General features: G+C 41.5%; 3 protein-coding genes across 3 annotated transcripts; 2 read left to right on the plus strand and 1 right to left on the minus strand.

The window, feature by feature from the left end:
- The first annotated feature begins 270 nt into the window (after positions 1 to 270).
- On the plus strand, positions 271 to 5589 carry LOC306969219 (medium-chain acyl-CoA ligase ACSF2, mitochondrial-like). Its single transcript, XM_079564818.1, has 16 exons — positions 271 to 470; positions 541 to 736; positions 1873 to 2001; positions 2124 to 2177; positions 2280 to 2398; positions 2460 to 2622; positions 3739 to 3834; positions 3900 to 4051; positions 4119 to 4210; positions 4280 to 4356; positions 4440 to 4547; positions 4616 to 4767; positions 4893 to 5034; positions 5132 to 5242; positions 5325 to 5393; positions 5470 to 5589. The coding sequence occupies exons 1-16, from the start codon at positions 400 to 402 to the stop codon at positions 5521 to 5523; spliced, it is 1785 nt and encodes a 594-aa protein (XP_079420944.1). The 5' UTR covers positions 271 to 399; the 3' UTR covers positions 5524 to 5589.
- An 834-nt stretch (positions 5590 to 6423) lies between these two features.
- Positions 6424 to 13489, minus strand: ndel1b (nudE neurodevelopment protein 1-like 1b). The gene is made up of 9 exons (XM_079564198.1): positions 13318 to 13489; positions 11165 to 11261; positions 9545 to 9698; positions 8819 to 8967; positions 8593 to 8729; positions 8343 to 8510; positions 8181 to 8266; positions 7319 to 7458; positions 6424 to 7230 (listed from the first exon to the last, which is right to left on the minus strand). Exons 2-9 carry the CDS (start codon positions 11248 to 11250, stop codon positions 7140 to 7142), a joined length of 1011 nt encoding a protein of 336 aa, XP_079420324.1. The 5' UTR covers positions 11251 to 11261; positions 13318 to 13489; the 3' UTR covers positions 6424 to 7139.
- Positions 13490 to 14345: 856 nt separating this feature from the next.
- Positions 14346 to 15354, plus strand: LOC306968721 (RING finger protein 222). Its single transcript, XM_079564199.1, has one exon. The coding sequence runs from the start codon at positions 14536 to 14538 to the stop codon at positions 15154 to 15156; it is 621 nt and encodes a 206-aa protein (XP_079420325.1). The 5' UTR covers positions 14346 to 14535; the 3' UTR covers positions 15157 to 15354.
- Positions 15355 to 16076: the final 722 nt, after the last annotated feature.

Raw genomic sequence — 16076 nt, forward strand, 5'->3', positions numbered from 1 at the left:
ATATTAAAAAAAAAAACATCTAAACGGAAAACGATTTTACAAAGACTAACAAGGAATTAAGGTTAATCTAAAAAACTTCTGAATGACTAAGCTTCCATCAATCCAAAACAGGACATCCGCAAAGTGTAAGTTTATTTTAAATGATAAAAGTCAACATGCGGCAGAACAGTTAAATAATACAATCATTACATAAACCATAACCATTAATAAAAGCAATAACGCTTCATTATGGCGCTTGTGTTTACCTTGAAAGCAATTTCTCCTCGGCCAATGAAAGCGGAGCAGTGGTTAAACATTACTCTTAACAACTGCTACACTGTCAGATACACGAGGCATTGCTCAACAGGTGATTCAGGGCAAAAAGCTGCAGACATCGGATAAGCGTTTCACTTGAACATTATGCTGCGGGTCATATTTAAAACCCACAACAAATGGAAATGTTTCACAGCGAGCAGTCTCAGCTTGCGAAGGTATGTATATATGTGTCTTTTGCAGGTTGGAATGCACGGTGTCATATTAAAAGTGTTTTGTGAATGGCAGAGGCCTGCACGTGGACAGTCCCCCTCAGCAGCCCACACTCAGCAGCAGTTATGTCCACGGCACCTCTTCTGCCTCTCTGCTGTCTCTCACTGTGAGCCAAGCCCTGGACTCGGTCACACAGCGCTGGCCCGACCGGGAAGCTGTGGTGTGTGTGGAGGATGGGATTCGCAAAACCTTTGAACAGTTTCATCAAGATGTGAGTTTATGCTTGTCAGAGCCTTTGACAAGATACATGTAGTATCTCTGACATGCTGAATATATGGTTGTAGATATTATGCTTGGAAGACTAAGAGCTATGGTTGTTCCCATCAAACACAGACTCCCTGGGTGTCTTGCACAATGCTTAATTATTTCAGATATATATTGTTAAAAGTGGAATAAAAAATGTGAAACTGACTAAAACCAAAAGCACTGTCATGAAATAGTGTTTTAAAATACACATACAGTTCTATTTAACTGTAATAAAAACAGACAAACATCTAAACCAACAAAGATTTTAGAAAGACTAATGAGAAAGGTTTACCTAAAACACATTTGGGTGAATATTAATCCAAAACAGGACATCTTGTTTTTTGGCAGTAGCCAAAAAAGTAAGGACGTTGTTTTAATCTGTTGGTCAGGTCAAGGTTCAGCAATGCAATGCGCCCAAAGAAAGAGATCAATTGATTACTGCACTGTCACATTCTGAATCACCAGGTTGTTCCATAAATGTATTAATTTATTGGTTTACTTAGGGACAGTGCATGTTAATGAACACACCACACCGGATTGTAGCCTTGAGCTAATTTGCATCCTTTGTCCCACACTCACGCACACTCTCATTCATCATTGTACATGTTTTTAGTGGTAGGGGAAACCAGAGTGCCTGGAGGAAACCTACAGGGACAGGGGGACGACATTGCAGATTCATTCATGTTGTATCCGGCGTGCTTGTAGTGCAAGTCTGGCCCTTGCTCACCCTATGAAGAAGTCTGTCCTGTTTAGATCTGCCCAACTCTGGAATGATCTAGCTAAAGAGCTGCTGGATTTGTCTAGTTTGAGTTTATTTTAAAAATCACTGAAGTCATTGTAGCAGAGGGTGTGTTGTATTTGTCAATTTAAACTGTAATTTTAATATGTAATGGCACTGTAGGCATTTTTGCATTTTTTAATCCTTATTTCTGTAATTATTGTCTTATTTTAATGGGACCCCAGGGAGATTAGCGACCACTGTGGTGGAAGCTAATGGGGTTTCCAATAATAAACAAACAAACAAAGACAGGCCCCGTCCAGGTGGGAATCCAACCGTGGACGCAAACCGTATTTGCGTAAATGTATATTTCTTGGCTGCAGGTGGACAGGATGGCTGCAGGACTGCTTGCCCTGGGACTTAAACCCGGAGACCGTGTCGGAGTGTGGGGCCCCAACTCATACGAGTGGATCCTGTCCCAGTTTGCCACGGCCAAAGCTGGAATGATACTGGTCCGTTTGAGCTCATTCATTTTACTACTACTACTACTACTACTACTAATACTCGTAGCCTGTCGAAAGTATATATAAATGTCTGAATTTGAAAGTGTGACACATATATCTGATTGTTACAGGTTTCACTAAACCCAGCCTATCAAATGAAGGAGGTGGAATTTACGCTGAAGAAGGTAATAAATTTAATCATGGCAACCTCAATGACTGTTAACCTAAATCCATCTAGACCTGGTAATTTAACTAGTCCTTGAGAAAAGTCTGTATTCATTTTGCAGGTCCAGTGTTCGGCAGTTATTTGCCCGTCTAGTTTCAAAACCCAAAGATTCTGTGAAATCCTGAGAAAGCTCTGCCCAGAGATCGACACGTCACCAAAAGGCCAAATCCAAAGCTCCAGGTACAATACAGTTTTATAGAAAGTACTTCTCATCATTGCAGCATCACGTCTTTTACTGCAGACTTCCAGACCTGCGCATGGTGATCGTGATGGACAGTGAGGAGCCAGGAATGTTACACTTTCGGGACGCGATGGAGGCAGGAGAGAGTCGGCACCAGAAACAGCTGATGGATCTGCAGAAGACGTTGACCTTTGATGACCCCATTAACATCCAGTTTACTTCGGTAACTTATTTTTGTTTTATTGTATTTCACTCATATCATATCATATGGACCTTAGTTTGGTATCGGCTTGTGTCTATATAAAGGTCTTAGCCTTAGACAGTGATGTGTGTGCGTTTGTGTATGGGTGTGTGGAGTATGCTGTTATATCTTGTACTGTTTTTTTAATTCATAATTTTTTTATTTGATGTTGTGTATCTACTCTACTGCTTTCTGTTTCTTTTCTTTGGACGTCTGTGTGTAATGTATAACAGAGAGTATGGAGTGAAGGAAGTGTCTCATGTTAAATGAGTATCCTTCTAAGGATTTTCTTGTTGTTGCTTTTTTGGTTTATGTTTCTGTGGTTTAAAAAAACAAACTAGGTCTAAACCAGAGCTAAAAAGGGCAAAGTGTGTCTGAATATGAAAAACACCTAACTTACATGCATTACTATAGAATACCTTTCTAGAATACTTATTTTTTGGTATTCTTCTCAGACTCAAGAAAGACTCTATATCAGAATCTTTCAAAGTGAGTAATGGAGTACCTCATGGTGGAATTTTGTCTCCACTTTCATTCAGTCTATATATAGATGAACTGTGAGGTTTATTGAATGTAATACTGGGTTGTTGATGTCCTGTGTGGCACACAAATATATTTACTCGGAAGTTTCACATGTCCTTCCCCAGCACCTTTTGTGCAGCTCCAAAAAGGAGAGCGTGCAGGCTCTGACAGTGGCAGTCTTTGAGTATGCCACTGAAATGACCGAGGCACAGCAGTGCGACTGAGATGTTTGTTGATTATGGAATAAGATCTTGTGCAGCTGGTACAAGGCATTTTTGTGTCCTGAATTAGACTAACTGTATTATACAGGCCTTGGTCTGTCCCATTCCTGCCTATATGTGTAGTTAATGTACGCTGTATTTTTTTACTTTTATGACAATTTTTTTTTTTTTTTTTTTAAGACTAGACCCTGTGTTTTTAATAAAGCTTGAATGAATGAATAAATGTACCAACTTTGCAGATGACGCAAGAGGTGCAAGTACCACCAGTACCACAGTTTGAGAACCACTGTCTTGTTGTGGCATTTTATTCATTTGTGTAAGTATATGTTTGTGTCTCTTTTTGTTTGTTTTATAGGGAACGACTGGCAACCCAAAAGGAGCCTGCCTGTCGCACTATAACATCGTTAATAACGCATATTACGTGGGTCTTAGAATGGGCTATCAGTGGAGGGTAAGTCGACCTTTTTCTTATGTTTTACACACAAGTTACATGAGATCAATGTTTCACTCTCCCAGCCTCAAGTGCGAGTGTGTATGGCTGTTCCCCTGTACCACTGTTTTGGCTCTGTGATCGGAGGGATGTGCATGGCCGTACATGGCATCACGCTGGTGTTTCCCTCCAAAGGCTACGACAGTCGGGCCAACCTCAAGGCAGTGCAAAACGAAAAGCAAGTGAAAGTAATCCCAAGTAGAACAATCGATCATCATATTTTTATATTATTTTTTTGATTCAAGGTGTAACTTTGTTTACGGAACTCCTACAATGCACACAGACATGCTCAACCAAAGAGACCTCCACACATTTGACCTGTCTTCAATTGAGGGAGGTAAGGAACTGGGTTTAGTTGTACAGCAATATGTCAAATGCTCATGTCCCCCCCATGTTTTGTGACCAGGTCTGATGGGAGGAGCCCCATGTGTTCCTGAGGTTATGAGAAGACTCAGAGCAGAGATGAACATGAAAGAAATTACTGTAAGAGACCTTTTACTATTTTATTTTATTTTATTTTAATATTTTATTTTACACAGCTACAGTATTGTATGTTGTAAATTTAGGTCGTTTATGGAACGACAGAGACCAGTCCTGTGACTTTCCTGGGATTCCCGATGGACATAGACGAGCTCAAGTTCAACACAGCTGGCTGCATAATGCCCCACACTGAGGTCTAAATATCAGTCATATAAGGTTTAAAGTAAGTGGCTGAACTTCTGTTGTATGTGGTGTGTTTTAGGCTAAAGTGGTGGACCCTGTCACTGGGGTCACGGTTCCTCTGGGAGAGTCAGGAGAGCTCCTGATCAGAGGCAGCTGTGTGATGCTCGAATACTGGGACGATGAGGCTAAAACAAGAGAGGCTATTGGTAAGGACCGCTGGTACCGGACAGGGTAAGCATAAACTCAACCAAGCACCTTTCGTCTAAACACAGTCTTTAGTCTTGAAAATTCTAACACTGTCACTCCCAGAGACAACCTAAACATCTCTTGCATGTAACGGTTTTCCACATTCTTAGGGACATCGCCAGCTTAAACAGCAGAGGATACGGTGCCATTGAAGGGCGCATAAAGGACTTAATCATCAGAGGAGGTGAAAACATCTACCCTGCTGAGATAGAGCAGTTTTTATTCACTCATCCAAAAGTCAAAGAGGTGCAGGTAGGTAAACGCACCACTAGATGGCAGCACATGAGTTTGATCTTACATGAATCTTTATGAAACTTGCTTCAGTATTGAAAGATGAGTTGTGTTGTAGGTGGTGGGAGTGAGAGACGAGAGGCTCGGTGAACAGGTGTGTGCCTGTATCACACTGAGAGATGGAGAAAGCTGCACTCCAGACGAGATCAAAGCCTTCTGTAAAGACCAGGTGAGGGAAAACTCAAATAAAAATGTCCACAACTTTATGAAACACTGCATCATTAACAATAGCCTTCCCCTTTGTTCTATAGATTTCCTACTTTAAGATCCCACATTATGTAATGTTCGTAGACAGTTTTCCGATGACAGCATCTGGAAAGGTAGGGAACTTTATCCATATAAATGCCTGATGTCATTTTCTATTTTCAGTTCTGATGTTGCTGGTTCTACTTTCAGATTAGGAAGTTGACGCTGAAAGATACTATGGAGAAAGAATTAGGCCTTCAGTGACAAAGGCCACAAAACACAGCTGGTCCGATTTCATGACCAAGGACAAGAGAGCAGAACTTTCACTCCACAAACCACATTTACATTCACATTTTTACATAATAACAATGACTTTGTGACTCTGGCCTGGCATATGTTTATGTTGGTTCATGTCTTCTCAACTGGACTACTACTTTTTCCTCTTGTTTTAACATTTCTCCATGCCCTTGACGAGTTACATTTTGATCTTAACAACTTTTAGGTCAATATATCCTGGTAAAAAGTGGACATTGTCTATGCTTGTGTTGAATTATCTTCCTCGCTACCATGGACTAAGTTACTTAAGTGTCATCGAAGCACAAGTTTCCTCTCCCTTTGCCGCTGAAGTCGCACACTGGATAAAAAAAAAAAAGGTTGATATAATATATGCTATGCTAAATAAATGCAGATGTGCAATTGTTTTCATTGTCTTTTACTTTGACAGAAAAATCACCACACAAAACTCAAAAATATTGCTGTCTCGTCTTTATTTAAACAACTCGTAATAGAATTCAATATCAACGGTGTGAATATCCATGTCTAAACTCATGCCACAACCAGTCTGTAATACAATAAATAAGACTTCAATGCAAAAGTCAGTATTTACAAACACGGAAGACAAAACTTACCATTCAGGACAAGCTTTTTACAGAGATAATGTAACAGGCCCATGAAATGTGCAAGAAGTTAAAAAAAAAAGAAAAAAAAAGAAAATCAGCCCCACCAAGACAGATGCAACAACAGACAATTTCAGTCAGTCAAAATGAAAGTACTTTTGATCATATTGGTTTTGGAGGTAGGATACATAACTAAGGCGCATTGAGTTGCCTTGTGTACGAAATGCGCGGTATAAATAAAGTTGCCTTGCCTTGCCTTACATAAACGAAAGTTAAAACTGCTACTACTACTACTAGCTTTAGACCCACAGCATGAGCCTGTTACATAAGAAAAAAAGAATAAAAATCTTGTCACTGGAACATTACAAATACAGTCAATGTGCATTTGTTCAAGTGCTGAATGACGGATCAGTTTGAAATTGGGAAAAAAAAAAACATATCAAGCAGCCATTAACAAAATAAACTTAAATATATATATATATGTATAAAAAAAAAATAACACTATGGCTACATCGCTTTGAACGGTCAACATTCACTTCAGTCATTCATTTCAACAGGTCCAGCCATACCTCCTTCATAAATAACACATGCAAGAAAAACAAATCTTTAAGCATCGCTGCCAGATGTGCAAAAACATACGAACAGTCCCTTATGAAATATGTGGAACTAACTGTGCAACTGAAAGGGAAATAGAAGCCGTATTAGTAGCAATAGAAGTTGGGGGAATATTTCTGTTTGAGAGAATTGTATTAGCAGTGACATCCATAGAGCCTTACAGCTTGAGGCACATGCAGGAAAGTGGTAGAAATGTCCGTAGACAAAGACCACAACCGTACTTGTTTTAAGCGTTCAGAGCTCAAGTCTAAAACCCACTCTCACAAAGAGCCATACAAACAGTCCATCCGCACACACACTGTAACGGTCTTTTAAAATGTCCGCTCTGTTTGATAGTGTTATAGATTTTCTTTGTGGAGGAATAACACCTCAGACACTCAGGGGAAGCATGCCCGGAGGGGACACGGCACGGGATGTTTTTAAGGAGGTCAAGGGGCTCGGGTCCAATCCATTGACAGTCCTGCAAGAGACAAGATGATTCAAATGTCACAAAACTACCCAACAGGAAGAGAATGAAAAAAATAAATAAGAAGAACTTGTGAACTCACGTTTTGTCAAAGTAAGTGGTGTGCAGAGAGTGTGAGAACTTGGTTGCATTGCTGTTGATAAGTGTGCCGTTTTCATAGTTTTTTCTAGCAGCCTGGTCTTTGGCGAAGTTTCTGCAGGCAGCGAGCTTAGACTCTAGTGCCTAGTGAGATAAAGGGAACTTTATTGAAACTGTCATCAATACAAAAAAATATGTAAATATTAGGGATGCATCATGCACCGATCAGATATCGGAGCAGATACTGGAAAAAATACAATATCGGGTATCGGCTACAAACATCAAATTCTGAACCTATACCAGATTTGGCCATTTTGTCTCTCAACGCATTAAAAACACAACTAAAAACCCACGCACATCTAAGGCATTTTAAAGCTAAGAACCTGAGGAATTAAATCGCTGAGTTAGTTTTAACCTCGGCAAATGTATTTTTGATCGCCGCGCAAAATGCTGCGGTTAGCATCAGCATGCTACAGCTAGCAGCCGTATGCTAATGCTAATAAAATAAAATCGACCACTGCTGAAGATACGCGTTTGTCTTTTAGTTTAAGAAATAACTGATCTCACATATTTGTAATGATCAAATCACTTTATGTGAGTTCTTTATATTAATGTATCCTAAAGCCTGTCATTTACCCAAGGATATTTAGTGTAGAAAAGTCAAGTGATCTTTGTTAAATGTTTATCCAAGAGTTTATCAATAGATATAAGTGATAATCGATCTGTAATATCATGACAACAAAATATGACTTTACTGATCTTAAAATGGAGAAAAGAGTCAATTAAATTTTTCAGAGTAAGCCACTTTTAAGAAAGGTCTTGGTATATAAAAAAATATATATGTGTAAAAAAAAAGACATGCTTACCCCAACCTTCCTGAGAAGATCACCGACAATATTCAGAGCTGAAATCCTCGCAGAGGGAGTAAGGGACGAGGTACCGTTGGACAATGCTGTAATAATAACAAGAGTCAACATCAATATTACATTATAGGCTCATATTAAATATAAGTGGTGTGAATCCCTGACCTTTCGGAACATGGAAAGCGTGCTCTATGCTGTTGCCCACAGGCGTGGCTGGTAGTGATAAAGATGCCTGAACTGCAGAGTCTGTCTTGTCCAGGTCTAAAGTAGGTGAGCTTGGTGCAGACATCCGGTCCGATGTCCTCTCACGCACAGCTAACTCCTGCCGTAGATCTGAAAGCAAAAGGATAGTTTAAATTTCAGAAGTATAAATGTAGACCAGTGTCTGCATTTGCATAGTTTTATTGTTGCCAACCTCGAGCTTCATCCTTCAGACGCTGAACAGACACAAGAAGAGACTCTTTCTCATCCAGCTCACTCTCCAAAAAGGCATTTCTCTCAATGGCCTGATTGAGGCGACTCTCAAAGTCCTCAAGAGAGACGATTGTCGCCCTGTGTCGAGGATAAAGCAGTTAATACCAAAGTAAACCAGACTGAGGCAGCTGCATACAACATTTCTTGAACTGTTGTGTAAGTGTGACCTCTTGGCTCTCTCCAGGTCATCGTTGGCCTGTTCTAGCTCTCGGACGTATTTGTGAAGCTGCTCTTTGATGCTCCGCGTCTGACCCAAATCATCCTCCAGCATCGATATCTGTTTGTAGCTCTGTGCATACTGCTGCTCCAGCTTCTCCTGCAAAGACAGAGAGATGACCTTTAATGGTGTAAAGAGACATTACGCGAAAGCAAGAGAAAACTTTCATGTTCCTAAGTTACGACAGAACCTCTTTGTTTACAGCAGAGGTCCATGAACTCTTTGAATCATCAGTACAATATGTGACCTCCATGCAGGCACTATAGCCTCTGAGGTGCAGCATGATGCAACTTCAAATGATTAAGACTACAAAAATAAAGGGAGGCTGTGTTGGATGTTGGATTTTAGCCATTGGATCCAGCAACCTAAAGCATGGGGCTCATAGTGAACTAATAGAGAATAAATCAACATAACAGTCGTTAGTAAAATCTGAATTTGATAGGTAATATTTAGGGCAGAAGAAAAACCTACATACGCTACCTTTAAGATTTGACCCTTGCCCTCCTACTGTAGCCTTACATCCAATTAAAAGGTGCTGGAGGATTACCTGACACACAAACTAGACTTTGGACCTTACTCTCAGAGGCCGGCAGGGATCAGATAACGTCTTGTGTAACAGCGCAGTAATCAATTGCTGCCAAGAATAAGCCGCGTGAAGCCGCTTCAGGTCATTTACCTTGAGGTTGGACACCTCATTCTTCAGTCTTTCGTTTTCAGACTGTAGGTCCCGTAGTCTGTGCTCGGCCTGGCCCAGCTGTGTCTCGAGCTCCGCCTCCAACTCGCGGCTGCCCTCCTGGAACTCCTGCAGCTCCTCCTGCGCTTCCTGACAGCTGAACAGAGAAAACGTTATGTCAAAGGTTTCTGCCCACCATTTATCATCACACAGCTGACTATTGTTTGTGCCGTTGTCCTATAGTATAATACGCCTCAGTGCTAAAATAACAGCGCTTGTTCTAGTAGCTGCTGCTTGTGCTAGTGTCCAAAATAAACCCAGGCCAATTATTTGTAGCCTTTGCACCTTCAATTTGGTCAATGCTAGAAAAGAACTGGAGAGGGGCTTAATCCTGTCGATCCGAACATACAGTGGCTCTGATGGAGCAGCTGGTCTGTGTCTGACCAGGAGTACATTTTTGTGTTGGAAGGGAAATTCGTAAGGTTGTGGTTAAAGACAATTTGAACTAGTCATATTGCGGAGACATTTGACTTGGTAAGTATCAATCTCTGTGATTATTGGACCTGATCTGTATCAAACTAAGACTGGCACAAAGTTCAACGTCTTCACTGCCAACACAGGTAAACCAAGGTGAAATATTTATCTCACTATTGCATTATTAAGTCGTTGTCTAAGGACATCAGGCCATAAAGTGAGTAAAGCAGGTTTGTGGAAGAACAACAAGAACGGAAAAAAAAAAGTTCACCTTTTTTTTTTTTTTTTAAATCCATGATGCTCCCACAGAGTTATACAGGCCCTGCATTTCGTCTGAGAGTTAGATTTGATTTTATCAATTAAAGAGCAGGGCTAGGCATGTTCGCTTGAGCACAACTTTATCCTAATATTGTATTGGGTCTGAGTTTTTTGTGTGTGTGTGTTCAACCAAATGTCTCAAAATTATCTGGGGGCCAAATCTGGGCCAGACATTATTCCTGTTGCAGAAAGTGAACCCAATCTGGCCTGTTTTTTACACGGCTGAAATACTTGTGTGAACAGCTGATGACACCGTGAGATCAGCTGACTTGGGCTCAACAATGTCTCTACAGAGCGCAGGAATTCATGAATCAGTTGTTGTGGTGGGGTCGTTCCACACACTGCACTGGCAGCAACAGCGGCACTCGGCTGAAGCATAGTGGGGTCTTAGAAATCCTCTGTTAAAAGGCGGCCATGGAAAATGAGACACGAATCACAAAAATAAAGAGGAAACTCTGACTAATGTATTCTCCTCATGTTGCCTAAGAACAAGGTTTGTACAAAATGAAGATATTTCTATTGCATATAATTTTGAAAAATGGTTTAAAGTCAGCTGTGGTCAGCTTTAGGGTGAAAGAAGTAGTAATTTCTTCTTAAATAAACCATAATGAATAGTTTGTGGGCAGCAATTTGTTGGCTGCTTGGTTTCCATACATCGCTTTGAGCAGGAATACAAACCTTTAAAGTCAATGTTTGCATGTGTAAAAGCACAATGTGCCGATTTAAGATGTGCCTGCACAGTAAACAGGAATAGGAGATTTAGAAATAAACTTTATTCCACAAAGAAAGATCCAAATGCAGCATTTTTGGATGAAACAGTGCATAGCTTACCATTTTTTATACTTGAGGGCTTGACTTTTCCAGTAATCTACTTCTTCATCCTTTGACGAAAATTTAGGAATCATCTCTGTGTCCATGTCAGGGCAACCTATAAACAAAACAAATATACAAACATACATAAATGAAAATAAATAAATAACAACAGATCCTTGCAATACTTAAAAAGCTGGGCACATCAACGTTTTATCTAAAATGATCAGGTCAAAAGAATGTGGCTCCACATATGTAAAAACAACACGTAAGCAGAACTTTGAAGTGTTGACTGAGGAAGACGTATTTCACTGTCCAGCTGTTCCTCTTTTTGCCTCCCACAGAGTACACATCTCTGATCTGTGTTGACAAACGGGGGAGGCTTAAAAAAAAAAAAGAAAAGAAAAAGAAAAAAGAAGAAGCTTTCACACTTTTGGAAAGAGGCAGTGTGTGGAAGGAAATATAACTTCTGCTGCCAGGACGTTCAGCGCTCTGTCACTGCTCATCATCAGGATACAAATGACAACTCTGCTTCCTACCAACGTTGAGACAAACAACCAAAGTATAGTCACGACAATTCATTAAATCCCAAACTACAAAACACTAAGCTAACAGGTGGCGGACAGGATATCTGCATAAAAGCAATAAAGTTCTATACTGTCTCTGCCAGCACAAATGAACTACAAGGAAACTATAATCATATGGCATCATCATCATCATCATCATCACCATCACGCACCCTCAACAAGCCCTTGATCTCCATCTGATACTATGATGCAACCAGAAACTAATTGACACTATGATGAAAACATTACCCGCACTACCTCTCCCAAAATATATCCCCTGGCAGAGGAGTATGTTGAGTCTAAGGCACGGCCACAGCACAGCCTCTTCCCCTTGCATTCCTTTCACATGTGTAATAAACAGTTTCTCCACTGCGGGCCCCTCACGCGTCCACACACTCTGTCTGGAAATCACAGAGGAAACCACAGACCTAACTGGGCCTCAGAAAGGGAGGGATAGGAGGGGGGAAAAAGTACTGGAAGAAATTACTTAACAGGTTTAGAGTCGGCTGTCAGCGAGACAAGCCCAATGTTTTATTGGGATCATTTACAGAAAATTCAACAAAGAGGAGCACTTTTTTGTTGTTGTTGAGGTTGTTGATGCCAAATACTAAAAGTCTGGACAGTGAGCTGGAGCGGAATACGGTTTCCATGGTGATTCAACAGAATTCCTCGAAAGCCTATTATGAAAAAGTGACAACAGTGATTGGGCTCTCCTCTTCTGAGACTCGACTTGTAGGTACTTCCTGGGAGCGGGGCATTGACAGCTCGTCGCCATGGAGATACTGCTGCTTTGCTTTGACTAGAGATGTCCAACCGGCCTTTTTTTTTCGAGCACGCTTGGTATCTATGACATCTATGAGCGCAGTTTAGTCGCTCTACATACTTAACTACAGACAAAGCAACGTATAAACCAAAGACAGAGATTTCAAAGGCCATCTTTTGTCACCACAAGTTGGGACAGTGGCCAGCTGAGCAGATAAGAAGTGATATTCAAGAGGAATCCGGCAATTGTCCACGCATATCATGAGGGCAGAGTGAATTTCCTTGCAAATGCTTTGTGCAGGCGAGACATCCTCTTTTGCTGCTGATGACAGAGATGACTAGGGATGTTGTCACTCTTACTAAGGGTCTTAGTCACTTTAGCAAGAGACTGGGGAACTAAAAGGGAGTGCAATTCCATCTGCTCATAATTAACACATAAAAAAAAACATCCAGCATTTATGATTAAATAGTAATAGTAGTATGTTGAGGAGTTGATGCGATTTTAGAGCAGTATTCACAGTCTATACATCTGGATAACTGTTCCTAGGGTTAAGCTAGCTGTTAATTCACACCCTGCCAGTGAGGAGACATGATATCTGCGTGGGGGGGTTTGTATGACAGCACAGGAATCATGGAGTTAACAAACATCCTCCACGGTCTAAAGAAAAATAAAAACACTGAAATGCGAACTAAACTCTGAAGTAGGACGAGTAAAACAGCCTTTACCCAGACATTTATTAAACGCGACACAGACCTGCCGGCTTTAACCGCACACATAGCCACTGCCGCTGCTACACTACAAGAAGAAGACAGCAAATACAACTTTAAATCGTGAAAAAATCGCACCTATTCATGTCAAATTGAAGTCCAGCTGATCCGTGGTGAAGTAGGTCGCCGTCCACCCGATGATGACAGTCCGAACACGGCTCCAAAACCGGCCTGAGACGACACCGCACTGGGTAAAAGGCAGAAGCCACAGAGAGAGCACCGCTGTGTTTAGATGTGTTTAGGAAATGCCAACGCGACTCCCGGAACTCACGTAATGCCGACAGAGACGTGCGTGCTGACGTCAACGGGGATTGCGTAAATGCTGGGCAGGGCCACGGGTTCATAGAAAGTGGCAGAATAAACAAATAATAAACAGTCAGTGGGACTGGTATCATGGGTCTATTGCTTACTCCGGACAAAGAATGAAATTGTGTTTAAACCCCGCCCTAACCGAGCACTTCCAGTTCAGTAATACCCGAATTATAACACCTAATTTGAAAGCTAAGACCTACAAAACTCATTTAAGCTTCTTCCTTGTTTCTGTTTTAGTCGTTTTCGTTGCTTTTTGTAATGCTTTTCCGCCATTTTTTGTCACATTTTCATTGCTTTTTTGTTGTTGCGTTCGTTGTTTTTTTTTTGTGTGTGTGTAATGACGCCACAAAATCGTGATGAAAACTCAACAAAAACTTAAATGATTACGTGACAAAAACATGATGACAAAAAAAATGAGGCCTTAGCTGTAATCTCCCGGAGAGAGGCTTTTTTGGGGTAAAGCTGAACTGAGAAACTGTGCTCGGTTCAGGTGGGGGGTTAAGAGGTTAAAGCACTTAGCTCAGAAAAATGGCAATGGCCTGAAGAAACCACATGGTGGCGTGAAACTGCCATGGGAAACTATACAGGCTACTTACTACCTTCAATAAACGGAGACGAAATCAAGTTTCATGCTGGTTTACAGGTTACTCCTGGGCTATGCTAAATATCGAGCTTGAATGACATGATCAGAGAGAGAGAGAGAGAGAGAGAGAGAGAGAGGAGAGAGAGAGAGAGAGAGAGAGAGAGAGAGAGAGAGAGAGAGAGAGAGAGAGAGAGAGAGAGAGAGAGAGAGAGAGAGAGGGAGAGAGAGAGAGAGAGAGAGACCAGCCCAATCAGCTGCAGGTAGTAGACCCAGTTTTACGAGGCGCGCCTCCTGCCTCCACCCACAGGCTACAGTAAAGGAAACCTCTGCTGAGAAAACACCAGGAGCGTCACTTACCTTAGCGCTCGGGAGTAAAAACGCACTTCTGGCGTTTTTATTTGATGGCATTCCTGAAAGGTAATCATGAGGATGGCCAAGAATGTCCAGTGTGCTACGAGAGTTTGTCGGGAACAGAGAGGACGCTGAGCTGTGGGCACGTTTTCTGTCACGACTGCCTTGTTAAAACCCTGGTGAGCGTCAACACCAGCGGGCACATCAGAGACACTATAGTTTGTCCTATCTGCAGACACCTCACATTCATTCGGAAACAAAAGGAAGCACTGGTGTCCCTCAGCGCAGACAAAGATGTGGAAGCGGCGCAGATATTGGAAGTACCTCTGCCCATCCCTGTGGGAGGGCAGCACCAGAGCGCGGGTGCTCCAGGAGACACTTTACCTCGGGGATTAAACTGGATCTCTCACAGTATCAGATGGATGTCTGAACGGCTCCGGAGACAGAGATTGGTTTGCCCTACTCATAATGCATCGCAGATTTTCATCATCAGCGCTGAGGGTCGTCCTATGGTGGAAGAGGACTCGCTGAGTGTGGTCATGACTGTGGTGCAGCCAAACAGGCGAAGGCGCAGGGTGTGCACAACTGCCCGGTGCCTGTTTTTTTTACTCTCAGTATTTACTGCTCTTGCACTTGTGGCAGCAACATTACCCTGGATATTGTTGGCATAGCTACGCTCTATTCAGCAAGAACTGAACAGTGCCAACATGGACTTTTTTTTAATCATGGACAAAAAGAGGCATTTGAACATAATGCAGTTATTTTTAAACATGTTTCCAAATCTTGTTCTATTATCTGTTAATTCCTCCTATTTCCATTGAGTGAGTGTTGATTGCAAGTAGAGCTGAAGTCTTTCTAATGATTTGTTCTGTTCTCGCTTCTGCTTCAACAACAACTTCTAAGTCTTACATGTTTTATTTATTTTAAGTTATCCTAACACTGCAGCAGGAATGGTAATAAAATGTGTTGTACAACTGTATTAGCGCTGTCGTAAAGCTGGGTTTATTGTGTTGTTGGATACCATGTTTCCAAGCAGAGCACAAAAGCATGTGTGACCCTTCTTTGTTGTAACTTCTTTTGGGACATTGAGGGTGTTGAGAAACTCCCCCAAATTGAAAGTTAATTTCAGAGTTGCACATTTGAAATCCTAAAATTTGCAGACTCATAGTGTGAGAGCCACGCTTATTTGTTTGAACCAGAAATGATTTATGCAACAGCCTAAAGGAGACACTCTATAGCAGGTTGATGCACCTGTAAGGAGAGACAAGACTACAGCATTGAATTACTGCTGCTGCATCTATCTTCTCTTCGGCTTGTTTGTGAGTGGCAAATGGATTTCTGTGAGGCTTTCAACACGCTCTGGCCGTATGTTGCATAACACAAGGTACTGATTCATGAACAGACCACTCTTTCCTAAAACAAAACAACTGTCAGTATCTACCATCTCCTTAGCAAATATGTCCACTCCTAGTTTCCTTGTGTGCTAAAACCCAAGTCATCTGGCTGGTCCAGTCATACAGGTTACACATGGGCTGTTGTCGCGTGGTTTCTCTGGGAGGAGGACTGTGATTTGTCATTATAGAGCTGTAGT

This window comes from Gobius niger (genome assembly GCF_951799975.1).
Source record: "Gobius niger genome assembly, chromosome: 10".
NCBI classification, from domain to species: domain Eukaryota; kingdom Metazoa; phylum Chordata; class Actinopteri; order Gobiiformes; family Gobiidae; genus Gobius; species Gobius niger.